The sequence below is a fragment of the Molothrus ater genome, chromosome 19 (assembly GCF_012460135.2).
Source record: "Molothrus ater isolate BHLD 08-10-18 breed brown headed cowbird chromosome 19, BPBGC_Mater_1.1, whole genome shotgun sequence".
Taxonomy (NCBI): Eukaryota; Metazoa; Chordata; class Aves; order Passeriformes; family Icteridae; genus Molothrus; species Molothrus ater.
In genome coordinates, this window is record NC_050496.2 from 8,088,554 (window position 1) to 8,105,471 (window position 16,918).

The window sequence follows — 16,918 nt, forward strand, 5'->3', positions numbered from 1 at the left end:
GGGTCTGCTCTTCTTTGAGGTTGGTTAGGTTTGTGTGGCAAATGCAAACTCTTCTTTCTATCCTGAGTTCACTCCCAACTGTGTGTTAGTATTTGTGTGGTATTTGGAATTCAAAACTTGTAGTCTTGGAATCAGATTATTTTGGAAAATTGAAACTTCCTTTGCAAACATGCCTATGGCACTCCCTGGCCTATTTTTATTCCCTATTTGGGTCTGTGTTTTGACCCATACTTTATTGATGAAATGAAGTAGTTCTTGAAAACAGAGGTAAAGGGAGAAATTTATGTGGGACAATCTGTAGCACTATGTACTAACAGAAACTGTGTTACTCTCAATAACTGAGAATTAAATTATTATTAAATTTGGTAACTTTGTGAGTTTCTTTAAAATTCTAATAACATAGAAAAGTGGGAAGTGGATAATCAGTTTACTCCATAAACTCAGAGAAAACCAGTCAAAAATCCTTGCAGTATTGCTGCCTCCTGAGTCCCAGAGAGCTTCTGATCATCTCCACACTTGCACATTTATTTCAGGAGTGCAGCTCACATAATTCCCTTTTGATTGCACACACTGTTGTTCTAATGTAACAAGTCTTTTCATCCCATATGAAAATTGTGTTCACTCTGTCTCTCTTCCTTCAGAGAGCTGGTCTCTCTTCAGTACCCCAGGAGCATGGAGAATATGTGAAATTAATTGTAATGAGATACTTTTATGCTTAGGGTGTCTGCTCACCAAGTGTACTGTGAGAATGGAAGATGTAGAAAGCTTAGGAGACCTGGGTGGTGTCTTTAATCTTAAGGACAAATATCTGCCAAAACCAGCCCCAACAGCAGAATGACTGTTTAGTAAAGAATGCTTTTACTGGAAATAGTCCTTAAAGTCTGGTCCCGCCATCCAATTTGCTCAGAAGAAGGCTGAAACCATAAGAACAAAAAAGAATTTGTATCATAGTACAAAAAAATATTATTTCCAGAAAAGATACTCTGAAAAGGTAGCCAGGTTTACTATTTCAATGTGTGAAGTCTCCTAAAGAGGCATTCTGCCTTATATATGTGTACACACTCATCAGGGGAAAAGGAATATGTGAAGAAATGGTGCATTTTTTCACTTTTTCACTTAGAAATCCATAGGGATAGTTTCCTATGTCTGCAGTTGGGTCAAATCTAATTGTTAGTTTCTCTTCAAAAAGGTAAAATTATTTCCACCTAACATACTTCCAGAGTTAAATATTAATTCAATTTTTCTTAATACAGAAAAATTACTGTAATGATAGAGCACAGAAAGTATTGTTTAATTATGAGATAATATGTAAATCCAATTAGGTGAGGCAGTCAGAGAGAGGCTCTTGGAAGGGTTTGTACTCTAAACGGACGGGGCAAACACAGAGCAGGATAAAGTAATACAACAAATAGACACAACCAGTGCCTGCCCACTACATGAGGAAAAAGCCACTCGTTATGAAACTGTCCATAGCAACATTTACTTTTGGGTGTCACTTTTTTCTGACACCCGTATTCCCAGAACTCACTCTGCAAAAACATTGTTTCCCTCATTAATTGAAACTCCTTCTCCCTATATGAATTAGCAAATAATTCTGGGGTGTTCTGTTTTATTTTTTCATCTTTAATTATCTGTCTCCATAGATATCCATGAGTGTATTTCCATAAAGAGGGATTTGCCACTGAAAAAGCCCCAAATGTGCCTCTGTGCAGAAGCCGTGTGTGAAAGTGATTTTAGGCCCAGCAGCCTTGCACTGTGTTTCAGTGACACACTTCTGATCAACGATGCTGGTCTAGCAAAACCTCACTAAACAGCTGCTATTTTCCCTCTAGAAAACCCTGGCTGAGAATGACCCAGCAAATGCATAACTTGAGCCTGCTGCAGAGCAAAAAGCACAGCATGCCCTCGTCGCCCAGCGCGGCCAAGCGGCTCTACCGGAACCTGTCGGAGAAGCTGAAGGGCAGCCACACGTCCTTCGACGAGGCCTACTTCAGATCCCGCTGCGACCGCCTCAGCCTCCGCAAGGCCTCCATGGTAACACCGCCCCCTGCCCTCTCCCATCTCCTTCCTCAGCTGCCTTTTCATCTCTACATTCTCATCATCTTGCTTTGTTCCCTGACGAGTGCTGTGTGTTCTTCCTAGCTTTACCATTAATGACCCTTTGTCAAAACAGAGTTTGACCTTCTGGAAGGGTAAAGACAGGCTACCTACTCAAGTGGTGATGCTTTATTTTAGGAGTAGGGTTGTAACTTGGCACTTACATGACAAAAGGTCAATTAAATCTATAGATGCAAGTGTTTCTCTTACAAGAAAAGAATAAAACATGATTTGAGAAAAGTGAAGATGACTTTTAATAGAAGTTCCCATTTTTCCACATGACAGAGCAAATGGAACTTTCAGGCATGACAGATAAATGTAAGGCTACTACCAGACTGTGGTGATGGTCAGTAGATAACTGATGCTTTATTTTAGGAGTAAGGTTGTAACTTCTGGTGATGTTTTATTTTAGGAGTAAGGTTGTAACTTGGCACTTACATGACAAAAGGTGAATTAAATCTATAGATGCAAGTGTTTCTCTTACAAGAAAAGAATAAAACAGTTTTGAGAAAAGTGTAGATGGCTTTTAATAGAAGTTTCCATTTTTCCAAACAACAGAGCAAATGGAACTTTCAGGCATGACAGATAAATGTAAGGCTACTACCAGACTGTGGTGATGGTGAGTAGATAACACTATGGAAGAAAGAGATCACATGTGAAAGAGTCTGGCCTGAGTACCCCATCCAAATCCCAGCCCAGTACTCTGGTACCAGCACAGTAAAATATAGAAACCCCTGATGGAATTAACCCTCACAAGGGCTCCCGGTGCTGTGAGTGCTGGTGAAGTTACACAACCCCCAGTGCACATATTTTAGGGAATGGACTTTGTCTCTGAAATAACAGCCCAATGTAAATTCAGTGTACAACAGAATCTTTTCTACTTGCTAGGGGAAGATGAACCTGCTTGTGGATATTGCCAAAACAAAATAAATCCCACTTTTTCCTAAATAAGAAAAACAGACACATTCTTCAACTTCTCCTCTGAATTATTTTGAAGGAAAGAGTTTTTCTCTACTACTGAAGAGCAAAGTCTAATGACATTGTTTGAATGCACCAGGAGATGCCCCTTGGAACCAGCACTCTGCTGCACTCAATCAGATGCTCAGTGCATTGCAGGACTGAACTCAGTATGGCTGGGCCAGATAACAAAAATATCACATTTTGTCAGAAGGAGAAAGGACACTCTAGACTCCTTTAATACTCACAAGTTATGTAAGAGATGTATTATATAAATCAGTGCAAGAATTGGAAATTATTTTTAATACAATTAGCTGATGCTGTCCCCTAGGATTGTGCTTTCCCAAAGTCAGAAGACCCTTGCATGACCTGTGGAGACTGTTGTCTCTCTCCTGTGAAGAAAGACCATGACCTGAAGGAAGCAGGGGACCATGGCTGCTTCCTCTCAGCTCTTCCAGAGCCAATAGATTCTTGTTTCATAAGAGAGGCTTGAAATTTAAACAAGGCTAGTGAGCTGGAGAACAGCCTTTTCATGGTAGCCAGCTGTGGTGTTAGCTGTAGCAGCTCTGCTTCTGAGGCTTTGGGTTTCCAAATGCTTTTCAGTTTGTAAGGATGATTTGAATTGAGGTCTCAAAGTATGAACTGTGGGGAAAGATTCTTTAGATGAATTTTTTTAGCCACTATCTTATCTTGTCTTCTTTTATTTTTTTCAACTTCAATTGCAAGCGTGACTGAGGGAGTGAAGGAGGAGGATAAACCAGTGCTGGGGACATGCCAGAGCAGACTGACATGTAGGCTGAATGAATGCCAGTCTGTGACCATATCTTCTGAGCAGTGTTTATCTAAATTCACCTTTCAGATTACATTTTCCTTCAAACATGGGCTCTTCTGTCATACTTCACTAATAAGAAGAGAAATTGCCAGTGAGCTGAGCCAAAAGACAGAGGAGCAGGGCACTGCTGCTGGGGGCCTCTGCTAACCCTGAACCAGTAACTCAGAACCTCAGATCTGTCCCTTTTCACTCTGATCTGCCAGCAGTGGGAGTGCCTATTCCATCAGTTATCATCATTAGGAGACTTGATTTTATGTTGTGTGGTTGGGGATTTAATGGGACACAGACATATCTGTGCTACTTGTTCCCCCAGCCCACTACACTGTCATGGGAGTGTCACAGCTTTTGTCACTGACAAAAACCCAGCAGAGGAACCTCCAGGTATCACTAGCTCAGGGTCCACAACAGGCAGTGAATAGACTCCCACTGAACTTGAGAGCTCTGGATCCCATTCTATCCATTCTGCTTGTTGTTTTCCCAGTTTTCCCTAGAAATAAACTAGGATTTATAAAATAAAATAGCAAGAAAACTATTAGTGAAGGGGTGGAAATATTCCAGGTCAAGTTGCTAGCTCATGTATTTTCTAATCATTGAGTTTCTGTGCTGCTGAGCTAAGTCAAGGAGTAAAATCATGTCTCCAGACAAGTGAACAACATTTGTTAGAATTTGTTTTCTTTCAGCTTTGGCTTGTGAAGAGTTTTCTTTCCACTCTCTCTTGCTGTGCAACACTTTCCATTCAGTAAATTGTTGTCTTGCTGCAGACATAGCAATGTCCCAAAATAGCTTTATTCTTGAACTCATGTTTATCAAAACAAGTCTTTGCAGAAACTACTTTACCACTTTTTCCAACTCCAGTAGTACATAGTGGACTTTTTCAGTCAAACTTAGAGCAAATAGCTTGAAAGGGGCACTTCATTTTAATTAAGCTACATAAGATTGCATTTCTAAACACTCTGGCACTGAATCACTTACTGGAACATGGTTATTACTTACTGCAAAGCAATACTGTAGTTCTTTTCAGTATATACATTTGTGCATCACAGCAACACCTAAATAAATTAATCACATAGCACAGCTGTCCAGCTAATGATTAGAGGCTGCAGGACTGAGTCAAGGAAAAAGCAATGTAAAAACTGCTCCTAAACTTCACCCAATCACTTTTAAATGTGATCAAGTTTTCCTTTGAATTTAATGCTTTTTTCCTTTCAGAGCAGAAGAAAGTTATCTAGTAAAGGTAAATGATTGCTCTTATTGGTATTTGTGACAATATCAGCTGGACTAAAATAGAGCACTGGGGTTTAAGGATATTACTCCTTATGCCTGTTTGGATTTCTTATCCCAAGGCTGCAGATGTCTGAAACATGCTGCAATACCAGAGAGCCTTCTACATGGAATGTGATAAGCTTTTTGCAGCAAACTACATTATTTTCAAATATATTTCTGTTTTCTGTGTGAAAGCAATTAGGGAAAAGTTGGTCAGGTGTGTAGAATGTCTGGACTTGGAGAGCTGGGCTGGATGCAGCTTTCCAAATGGGGCAGTTCACTAGCATGGGTGAAGATGTAATAGATACTTTGCTGCCTCTCCTGGATGTTTTTTGACTGTCTAGCAGAGTTTGATATGCTCTTCTATGGATAAGGGATGCACACATGACCATTTAGAAAGGCCACATCACAGCTGCCATGATTTTACACTCTTTGAAGTTACAAAACTTGCCAATGTATTTCAGCCTATTGCCTGTGTCTGAATTGCTCGTTTGGAAAACCTGATATTTGCAATTTAATCTTGTCATTGTTTGGATTGGATGAAGCAGCTTGTAATAGTCATGCTCTGTTTCTCGTTTAAATCAGTGCAGCTTTTTCAATCAGATTTCTAATGAAATGAAGAAATAGAAATTTGCTTTTATTTTTTCCCTTTTGGTGAAACGTTCTTGCCAGCAGGTCAGTTGGCAACAGCCTTTACAACAAATTTAACTTAAACATGTGCTTAGATTCTGCTCAGCAACTTACTTCTTAGGGCCAAAATTTCACAAATACTTCAGGTATTTCATTTGGCAAGCAGAAGTCTGAAGATGCATTTTCAAAGCACACCAGCAGGTCTAAATCATGATAAGCAAAAAACCCCAGTTTAAATCAAAATTTTTATAAGAATTCTACAGCAATCTGACAGGTGGGTAAAATCTGTTAAGGGGTGTGTGTGAGTGTGTATATTTAAAAAGGAAAAAATGCTTTTGTTGGCCATAATTTGGGTTAATTTCAGCTATAATAGTGAAATTAGCCATCTCTCTTTTATTATCATGTAATAGTGAATTTTTGGTTTGTACAATGGAAGAAACTTAGGAGATGTAGTACAAGATTTCCTGAGTTTCTCACAAAATTTGAATTAAAGCCAAATAATGATATTGAGCACTTAGAGTAGCACTCTACAAATGCTAGCTCATTTAACTTTTGTGCACATATGTAAAGCAAATCAAAAGATAATTACTTATTCTGTTTTTTAAAAAAGGGAAAACTATGTGGGTACACAGTGCTACAGAAGGCAAAATGTGAAGAGAGAAATAACTACCTTCCTGTCCTGAGTGAGCACCACAGCCTTTCACTCAGTAATATCATCAGCTTTACCTTTTTGTCTTGCCCCCAGACTGTTTCCAAAAATGAACTTAACTAAAAGAAATGCAGACCAATGCAGTCATTCAGTTTCCTTCAACCAATTGAAGGAATTGTAATATGCTCTTGTAATATGCTTTGATTAATTCACTGCTAAATAAATAAGTAGATTTTCATAGCTGTGAACAGTTACAAGGGTAATATGCTTAAAAAGTCCATCTGTTCACAATTCTGCATCATAATAATAAAGTCTCATAGAGTGAAGAGCAAGCTTTCTTTTACCTCTGTACTTCAAACATCAGTGCTCTCTGTATGTTAATTTTGAGTGCACAATACAGTGACATACAGCTATTAAATCAATACCACTGTTGAGTGGAGATGAAGACGTACAGAAGTATCAGAATCATACCAATAATTAAAATATTGTGTAATTATAATTACTTAAAATTCTTTTGATTTCTAGCAAGAGCACTTCATCCTTTCAGGGTATGGGCAAAACACCAGAATAAGTGTAAGGTTTAGGTTTCTGATATCAAGATTATAAAGGTGTTACATAAGCAAGACAGCAGGTGTGTGGAACTACTGGAGTGATAAGAAGTATTTACTGCATTGCAGTAAAAATTTCTGACATTTTTTAAGTTTTCCCTTATAACAAGAGAAATATGTGCTGTCTTCTTTTTTAAAATTTTCTGGACATGTGCTCTGCCTAATGACAGTGTATGTCCTTACAAACCCTTTTTATCTTGAATAGAGCTGCTTACCATTCAACTGTGCCTTTTTCTGAGATTTTTTATCTCATACCAACCCCAGAGTATGGCCTAAGTATCTGATTATAAAATTAAACCTGAGTCTTACCGTTTGAGAAGAGTCTAAACCCAAGAATGTGACAGAACCCCATGAACAGCACTGATGTTTCAGTCGTATCTTTTATTCTGCATGGAAACCTACAGAAAAAATATTTCTCCAGCATGAGCTGTTCAGTACTCCAGTGTCTACAAGGTGATTCCCAAGTCAGCACTACTGTCCTAGATTTGCATTATTGCTGCATAGCTCATCTCACCCTTAGATTGTCATAGTAACATAAATATCTCATTTCTTTACATTGGCAGTTTGGGGTACAGGGCACCTTCTGCACGCTTGTCCTCCTGTTCTGCTGATCCCCAATACTCAGCACTGATGGGGTCCCTCCCTACTAAAACTTTTAGCTAACAGCACCGTTGCAATTTCTTAGTGTGGTACCAATATTTCACATGCAAAAGTAGACCAGAAGACCCTTGTCACGCCTGAAAATTTCAGAAGACACTTTTAACTTCAAGCACACTGAAAAAAAGCTCCCGTAGAACTGATGAAATTCCAAGGTGGAGCTGGGGACTGCAGTTTCCAGAAGTGTTTGGAAACCCTTAGTCCATGTGTTTTAGAAGGAGACACACAGATGTTCCAGCAGGCCAATGTTGTTTCACTGAGAGCAAACTTGGACACAGATACGCCCAATAAAGCTATTGATAAATTGATATTTTAAAAAGAAAATGAAGTTTTAGTGTGGTTGAAGTGTTAGCTTCCAATCACAGTAGAAGATGGTTTCAGTTCAATATGCATTTCATGGAATAAAGAGTGCATTCTGTGATGAGAATTTTCTCAGTGGTTTTGGGACACAGGGAGCTGGTTTACACTGTGTATCTGAATCTGTGCTTTGAGCCCTCCTTGCCTTGCTGGGCCTCTTGCTCCTGCTAATTCATTCCAAAGAGGGAAAAACCCTATCAGGTAATTATGGCAATGGGACACTGGGAGAGAATTTAAAGAATCTTGGCAAATAACTTGTCATTACTGCAGGCTCCAGAAGGATGTTCTCATAAAAGAAACCTGCAGGCCCTGCTACTCTCCTGCACCTGCTTCTCCCCAGCTCAATTAGGAAACAACAGGGGCCTTTGTACTGTGCCATTCCTTTATCTCCTTGACATTGCTAAGGAAAAGGTTCAGTGGTTCTCCCTGCCTGAGAGTTGGTGCTGTGGAAGTTCTCATGTTTGGCTGCTTGTGCTCTCTGCTGCTTAGACTGGACAGTCCAATTTTCAGTCCCATTTCTACTTCTGTTTTTAAGGCCTACAAATTTCAAAGTTTCCTCTAGTTACAATTTAAAAGCAATAATACAGGCACCTAGAAATAACTGAGGTGGTAGAATGAACACACTGGGTCACACTGGAACTGGGAAGGTTTCTCTGCAGAACTGCTTATTTGATATGGATTTTCATAATCTGATCTACTTGAAATGTTGAGTTTGAAAAATTCAGTAGTCCAAGGCTCTGCCAAAATTGTAGTGTGTCATCCAGTTTCTCACTGCAAACATAATGTTGCTCATACAGTTTGATTACAGGACAGATGTCTAAATAAAAATGTGTTTGTTTCATATGGATTTGAATGTCACTTGAATTTTCCCACAGACCTGAAGCAATTTCAAGCACTCCAGGGATAGACCAAGCTCACTTCTGCTGCAAACTTTGCCTTGCTTCAAGCTGAGGCTAAGTTGGGGCTGGAGGCACAATATTTCATTTTAAGGAGCAAACTCACAAGACACAAATTTTCTTTATTAGAAAGCACTAACATATGAAAAGTTTTACTGAATTTCTGTCTTTATTGACACACAGAACTTCCAGTGCAATGAAGCTATGTTTGAGGCTGTAGAGCAGCAGGACCTGGATGCTGTTCAGATTCTTCTTTATCAATACACCCTGGAGGAACTGGACCTGAACACACCAAACAGTGAGGGACTCACTCCTTTGGATATTGCCATTTTGACAAACAATGTCCCCATTGCCAGGACCCTTCTGCATGTTGGGGCAAAGGAAAGCCCACACTGTAAGTAAAGAACACAAATTGACTTAGATAATTTCTTGTATGAGATCAGTTCTGCTGTTAGTGAAAATCAATTACACGACACACAAAAATTGCCTGGTTTTATCATGAAGATGATTATAACAAGAGTGCTGGAGGATATTTGCAGCAATATCTGCTCATTGAATACGTGCTCAGTAGATTTGTTTTCTCTCTCTCAGATACACCAACTAATCAATCATGTTGAGCTTCTAATGTGATTAACACTGGGGCAGCTGTGTTAATAGCAACCTTGAGAAAAAAATCTTTAAAAATATGGCAACAGGAACTCAGTGATTCAAAGATCGTGGTCTGAAATGCAGAGTTTGTCATCAAAAATGAAAGGATGATGGGTTGTCTAGACTTTGCTTTATTTTTATTATCCTTTTGATTTTGGCTATGCCTTCAGGAGGCTGGTTGTATTGAAATCTATCACTTCCATTCCCCACACCCCTCACCACTGGTCTTCAAATGGCCTAAAATCCCACTTAAATGAGAATTTCAAAGTTCTACAAAACCAGAGAAGACCTATACAAAAAACAGACCTCATTTTACTGGAATACCAATATTGCTTATAACTACATATTGTAGTTATAAAACTTCTTTGTATTCCTTCATGGGGCTTTTTATGCCCGGTTTGTGGGTTGGAGGGTGACTTACCAACCCAATTAATCAACCATATACCATGACACAAACTCTGACGCCTTATGTGGGTCTAAAAATACCCCGATGTAAGAGAATTTGTTTTAAACTGTCAATGCCTATATTTAGGACATTCCCAGCAAGGCTATAATGAGACTGTGTTTGAGGGGTTCGGCCACTGCAGACTCTGCCATTAATTTGAAGTTAGTTAAATTAACAACATTTAGTGCTGGCATGTCAATCTCAGTGCTCCAGGAAATTGCACCTTGAGGCTACTAACATTGCCAGTTTTTTCACTGGAGAGTGTGTGTGCATGTGCATGTTGAGTTTTTTTTGCCAGACCCTCAGTGTTGGTACACCTTTATTGCTTTTCTATATCCACAGCACTTATATTATCATTTATTCTGGCCTCCTTTAACCTTCCCTGGAGATTTTTGCATAGTGTAGCTGCTCAGTGAAAAGAGTTTTTTAGTTTTATATTTATTTGTTTATTTTTCTGTCATGGTTCATGACTGAGGCTTTAAAAAAAAGTGTGACAGCATTTAGAGTACATGATTGACTGCTGAAGCAACATTCATTAACCATGACAAATCTAGAGGAAAACACAGTCTTGAGTGTTCTAAACAGCAGTAAAAAAGACTAAACTAATTTTTCATTGACCTCATCTGTAAATAAATGCAGTCTGATGGTGAGCAGGGGCAATCATAAATTAGTATTCATTTCCTGTAATTAATGCAAACATGCCTATGAACACAGAGAATATGAATATATAACCACCTAATTTCCATTTCAAAATATACCCACCAAATTTCCACTTCACTTATCTTGATTTTTAGTTTTTCTGATTGAAATAATGGATGAAACATTCCCAGTAAAAAGCAAACGATCATTCTGTTTGGATTTCTTACCTGAAAGGTTTGCAGTGGCTGTTTGACAGTGAAATGCAAAAACTTATTTTCAGCCCTCAGAACAAAGTTTCAGAGCATCTTTGTGCATGGCTTCACTCTTGTGGAACTGATGGCAGTCACCTTCTATTTCGTCCATACTTTCTGCTCTGCTTTTCATACTCAACCAACCCTGTTCAAATTAAATCCTTTTTGTATCATCTCAGGGCTGCAGGAACATGATCCAGCACCCAGCAGGAGCATTTTCATTCCTCTGTGGTGGGAAATTGAGCAAGACTTCTGCAGGCTCAATGGGAGGGTAAAATCCTGACTCACCCAGTTTTGGGACTGGACACAGCATGTCTTAATGTGATTAGAAGTGTACAAGACAGATGCACAGAGCTGGGAAAAGGTGGAATGGAAGAATTCCTCATTCCAAGTGCAAACAAAAAGCTTCCTTCACAGAAAACCTCTGCTCTTTCACTGTATATATTATCTGTAGTGATCCAGCTGAAATTTCATTATAGCCTCTAACCTAACTCTGCAGAAAAGAGGATCTGGAGGACAGATAGTTTCCATCTGTATCACCTGGATTTCTGCCTGGAACAGCAGCAGATAAAGCAATAGAAAGTAAAACTGTGATCTTCATCTCCACATGGAACTCAGATTGTATAAATCTCAACAGGAACCCAACATCTTTTATAAACAAAGTAACTAAGATCAGAGAGCAGAGCGTTTAAAATATTAATTTAGCTGGGGAGAAGACAAAGTGTTATCTTTTCAGTTACTATCATTTATCGTATACTCATGGTTTGGCTTGTTCATGTGAACCCAAATAAAAATAAGATTAAAATTCCCACTGGCTGATTGGACATCAGAGACTCGACAAATGTGGATCTGAGCCTTGATTAAACAGATAGAGCCAGATCCTTAGTGAGAACTTGAACCAATGCCAATGCTCAACCACCTGAAGCTCTGGCACATAAAATCTCCTTCCTCAGTCCTGTTGTGCTATCAGATGTGTTGCATGTTTATTGTAGGCATGGATCCAGGAAACCCTATCACCTCTGGCCTCCCAGTAAACAACAGTTCTGAGGATACGAGCAGGTTCCAGGGAGCCTGGCCATATGTCCCTGATGTCCATATGAAGAATGATCAAACTTAAGAAGGCTGGCTTCAAGCCAGCTTCTGAAAGCAAAGTCTTAGAGACAAACATTCTTCAAAAACAACCCTTTGGATGTCAGAGGTGTTGAGTAATTCTTTGTTCTCCTGTGGCTGTAAAGATCCCAGGCCACTTTTCACATCAATAGGGTTATTCTTAGACTCTGCTAAACTCTGGCTGTCATACTGTTATGAGAGACAGAGACAAAAGTTAAAATGAGAGATGCAGGCTGGATAAAACAAACACTTTTTCACTATAAGGACAATGAAGCAGTGGAACTATCTCCATCCATCCTGGGAAGTTTTCAAGACCAGACTGGAAAATACCTGCAGTAACTCATTCTGACCTCTTGGCTGAGCCTGTTTTGAAGAGAAGGTCCTTTGTCTAGAGAAGGTCCTTTCCAATCTAATTTGTCCCATATAATCCCAGTTTAGAAATAATGCATTCATATCCACATACATATTTGCTCCTGTCGTGTTTTGGTGTCAAAAACCTATGAGAGTCTTGGTGCTTTATATGGTACAGTTTGATGTTTTCAGAAATGTCTGCTGCTCCTGACTTGTGCAAGTGAATGATGGGTTCAGTCTGTGTAAGACTCCTGCTGTTCCTGTGAAAGACTTGGGGCAACCAAGAGTCTGCCTGTCTCTACTTAGCAATTCCTCACTATTGCTAAAGAAGCCACATGTGCCAGGGCACTGATTATGGAAAAAAGAGGTCCTTTAAATTAAGGCTATCTCAGAGCTCTTCTGCAAAAACACCAAACACCAAAGTGATTTTCTGTGATTTAAGAATTCCTTCTCTTGTGCACTCTTTCCTGCATATTGAAAACCAAATCAATACCTGCATTTATTTTCAAATTAAGCATCTTTACAAGTCCTACTTTCTAAACTGCAGATTGAAAAATTTTAGGCTAAGAGCAACTCTGAAAATAGGACTTGATTCACCACAATTCACTGTACAATCAAGGGGCTTGTTTGGGAACTTGGGCTAAAATCAAACCTATTCTAGTTTGTAACCTATGTGATCTTAATTTTCACCTTGATGTAGCCCACAATAGTTCACACAGAAAATACGAACTGCTAAACATCAAATTAATATTATTCTTTTCCTGGCAGTTGTGACCGTGGAGAGCAGGTCTGTGCACCTGAGCATGCTGGTGCAGGAGGCCCAGCAGAGAGTGACGGAGTTATCGGCGCAGGCAGCGAGTGAAGGGCTGGGCACGGAGAGCACCGAGAGGGAGAAGCAGCTCAGGGGCTGGGAGTGGAGGGCCAGGCTCTACCAGCGCATGAAGGCCGGCTATGAGCATGCCCGTGAGTATGTTGCCTTTTTCTCAACTTGGAAATGAAACTCGAGGTAATTTTCATAAGGAGGTAATAAAAAAAAGAATCTTTATTTGAAGGCCTCCAGGGGCAGTTATAGAAAGATGTCCACAAAAGCCCACCCCTACAGGGATGAGTACATTTTTATAGGTTTTAGGAAATTAGCATAATGGATAAAAAGCACCAATTAGGAGGATAAGTGGTGATGCAATCCCGCCCCCCAGGTCAAGCCCCTTGTCTGGAGTTCCCCCCTTGGCATGGGCTGTGCTCTGTTCATGAAATGGATCTCAACGAGTTGTTCTCAGCCTTGGTTCCCAGGAAGAACCAAGACAGCACTGGGACCCTGCACCTCCCAGGGCTTGGAGCTCTGGAATTTGTTTTGTCTTTCTCCTTAAGGAAAGGCTATGGAAAAGCACTGGGCAAACTAGCTACTAATACAACAGGCTACGGAGCTCCAAATATAGGTGTGGAGAATACAGAGAACATATAAAACGAAAGAAGGCAAAAATGACATCAAGTACAGGGAAGCAGCAAAATTCCAGTCAGGAATCTGCAGCTGAGAACCCTCTCCAAACATGCTGATCTTCACGGCACTACTGTGAGTGGGGGCTGGAGGAGGTTGGGATGAGGAAAATGAGGCACAAAGGCGAAATGGCCTTTCCAAGAGGGAGAAGGAAATGGCTGTTAGAACAATAAAAGGACCAAATATCTGAGAGAAACAAGCACATGGCTCCTTAGGTTGCATAAAATTAATACAACATCCAATATACCAACTCTTCATTCAGGATGCAATGATTATGCCCTGCTTATCTCTTTTCACATTCACTCCTGGATCTCATTTAACATGTTCAGAATTTAAAACAGTATGCTATAAAACAACATATGAATAGGCAGGAAGAGAGATGGAGACATTGGCCTTTTCTCTGTTGTAATTTGATTATTTTTCAAAAGAACTTACTATTTTGGAATAGGATTGTTCTAAATATTTGATCAAGCAGTGAAATTTCATTTGGCACATAAATATTGTGAAAATTTAACCTTAATTTTGATAAGCACTAATCTTAATTTTGATATCCATTTCATCACCACAGCCACAAATTGAGTCACTTTAAACAGTTGTACAAGTGAGTCTTTATCCAAATTAAATGGAATTTGGGCCCAAGTGAAGGAGTAAACAGGCCTGAATTGTTTCTAGACATGTGGATCTTTTAGCTGTATCCTATGTGATGGAATACAATCATTGCCATTAACATTTTTAAAACCATCTTTGTATAAATGTACTCACAAATAATTTTTGCAAATTAATTGTATGTTAAGGTTATTTCTTCAAGACAGATGTAGTGCTCCTTCTCTTAGATACTAAATACAGGAAATACAGAAATAGTGAAAGTTAATATACTGACGTTTTAAATCAATCCCAGCAGTAAGTCATGACATTTTTGTGTTTGATTTCTGAATTGAGTCTATTGATATTCTGCAAATTAAGCTTTTTTTTTCCCCTTTTCTTTTTTAAACAAAAATGTTAGACCCCAATTGACAACTATTTTGGAACTATTACACCAAAACATTTGCGGAATTTGCAATTTTTGAATCCCAATAACATAAAAATATTTTCTGGTTTTTGATAAATTTGAGTTTGTTAGTGAAACCATCAAGGTTTCATTAGCTCTTTGTGGTTTTGTCCTTTCCTTCTCCTCTTATCCACCCCAAGAGATTTATAGGGGCTTTTCATTGACATAATTAGCATGGATCTGTTTTATTGGGCTACATATATGCAGGAAGATATTTTTAAGCAAAAAGGAGCCAAAAACCATGATAGAAACAAATGGTGTCTGCAGGATATTGTTAGTAGGGTCACTAATTAAAATGCTCAAAAGGCAGAAAACACAAACACCTACAACCCAAAGCTCACAATTGCAGGGTGATTTTCAGTGGGTTCTTTGAAGACTCAGGAACATTGTTTGAATAGGATTTGTTGTGCTGAGGAGCTGATGTTTTCTCTTCTCTCCCAGGAGCCCCCGAGGCGCCAACCAATGTCTGTCTCATGGTAACGAGCAGCACATCACTCACTGTCACCTTCCAAGAACCCCTCAGTGTCAACTCAGCTGTGGTGACCAAGTATAAAGGTACTGGATTTAGACATCTTTCATTCCCCTTAACAATGTACAAAAATTTGAGGGCTAAGTGGCAAAGGTATTTATATGCAAGAGGTTATATTATGATGCAAGTAGCGTTTAAATGTAATTATTTTCCCAGTAAACAGACATAGAAGTGGAATTTTCTTGAAAGATTACCCAAGGACAAAATTTTTATTTAAAAAAAAAGAAAAATAAATTAACCAAAAGCTTTCTCCATGAGTGCTTTGAAGAAGTTTGCTTGACTCACTGTGGTTAAGACATCAGCTCAATGACTGGGTTGAGATGAGCAGTTACAAAACACAAACTAACTTTTGGTGCCTGTGGGCTCCTGAAACCATGTGTATCCTTGTAAAAGCCAAACCCACACCACCATTCCTTAAAGGAATGCCTCTGGAAGCTGAAACTCCTGGCACAGGCATCATAGAGCCCAATTAATTAGCTATTCCAGGGCTGCCACATCATTCTTGGAAGAGTGATACATTTGGGGTGGCACCAGTTAGTTGCAAAGTGGAATGAATAAGAAAATGCTTCCATCTGAATAGCCCTGTTGAATAGAGATGGTTTTAAAACAGAATTTCTGTTCCACAGGAAATTCCAACATTAAGGAAAAAAGCAAGTTTTATTGAAGATTAGAACAAAAATTAGAATTTTTTAAATTTCCTGTTTAAAGGAACTTTCAGGTTTTCTACAATCTTTGGAACAGTAAGTTCTTCAGTGTTCAGCACCGCAATCCACAGCCTCCAGCTTGCAGTGGAAGCATGAATCCTCCCACAGGTCAAGGGACTGGGGATCTGAAGCCTCCTTGGCCCTGCCCAGGGGAGTCAAGGAGTGGGAGCCTCAAAGTCCTCTCCCTTCATGCTTTCTGCTGTGTTTGTTTCTTTGTGTTAATCATTGAAAACTCCTTTCAGAGGTGCCTAAACCTGAAGTTCCCATACTCACAGGCAGCACTGTCCTGGCTGTGTGGTGGGGAATGTTTCATGTTTCCATGGGGGTGTCCTAGGGATGGTTTCAAGAGGAGAAATTCAGACAGACCCCGTCCCTCGAGGGTCCAGCAGCTCAGGGAGCCCTTCCAAAAGTGGGACAGGCAGTGCACAGACTCCACTGGCACCAGCACAAGCTCCCAAAGCACTACAGGAGTTTATTTTGGAAAAGGTACATTGTCTCTTTCCTTCCTCCTCCTGCTTCTGGTCACAGATTCCACTCATCACTGGCTAGGGCCAGCAAAATAATTTTTTGCATTCTATTAAAAAAAAAAAAAAAACAACCTCGCAGACACTACTGAGGCCATCAAAGTGATAATGCCCTGACAGCCTCAGTAGAAGGCAAATTAATGTATTACACCTAGTCAGCTGTGCAGTGCTGCAGGAAGTGTGATTTTCAAAAACATCAAAGCCCTTTAGAAGCCTAAATCTAATTTT

The 16,918-nt window shown here is 39.5% G+C and overlaps 1 protein-coding gene across 1 annotated transcript in view; it reads left to right on the top strand.

Annotated features, from left to right (window-relative positions):
• The window catches only part of ANKFN1 (ankyrin repeat and fibronectin type III domain containing 1), a 111,394-nt gene that overhangs the window by 43,274 nt on the left and 51,202 nt on the right, over positions 1-16,918 (top strand). The window contains exons 3-6 of the mRNA XM_036394723.2: positions 1,833-2,034; positions 9,130-9,340; positions 13,159-13,353; positions 15,375-15,488. Coding sequence (XP_036250616.1) covers positions 1,849-2,034; positions 9,130-9,340; positions 13,159-13,353; positions 15,375-15,488 — 706 coding nt within the window. The 5' untranslated portion in view covers positions 1,833-1,848. The remainder of the gene's footprint in view (positions 1-1,832; positions 2,035-9,129; positions 9,341-13,158; positions 13,354-15,374; positions 15,489-16,918) is intronic.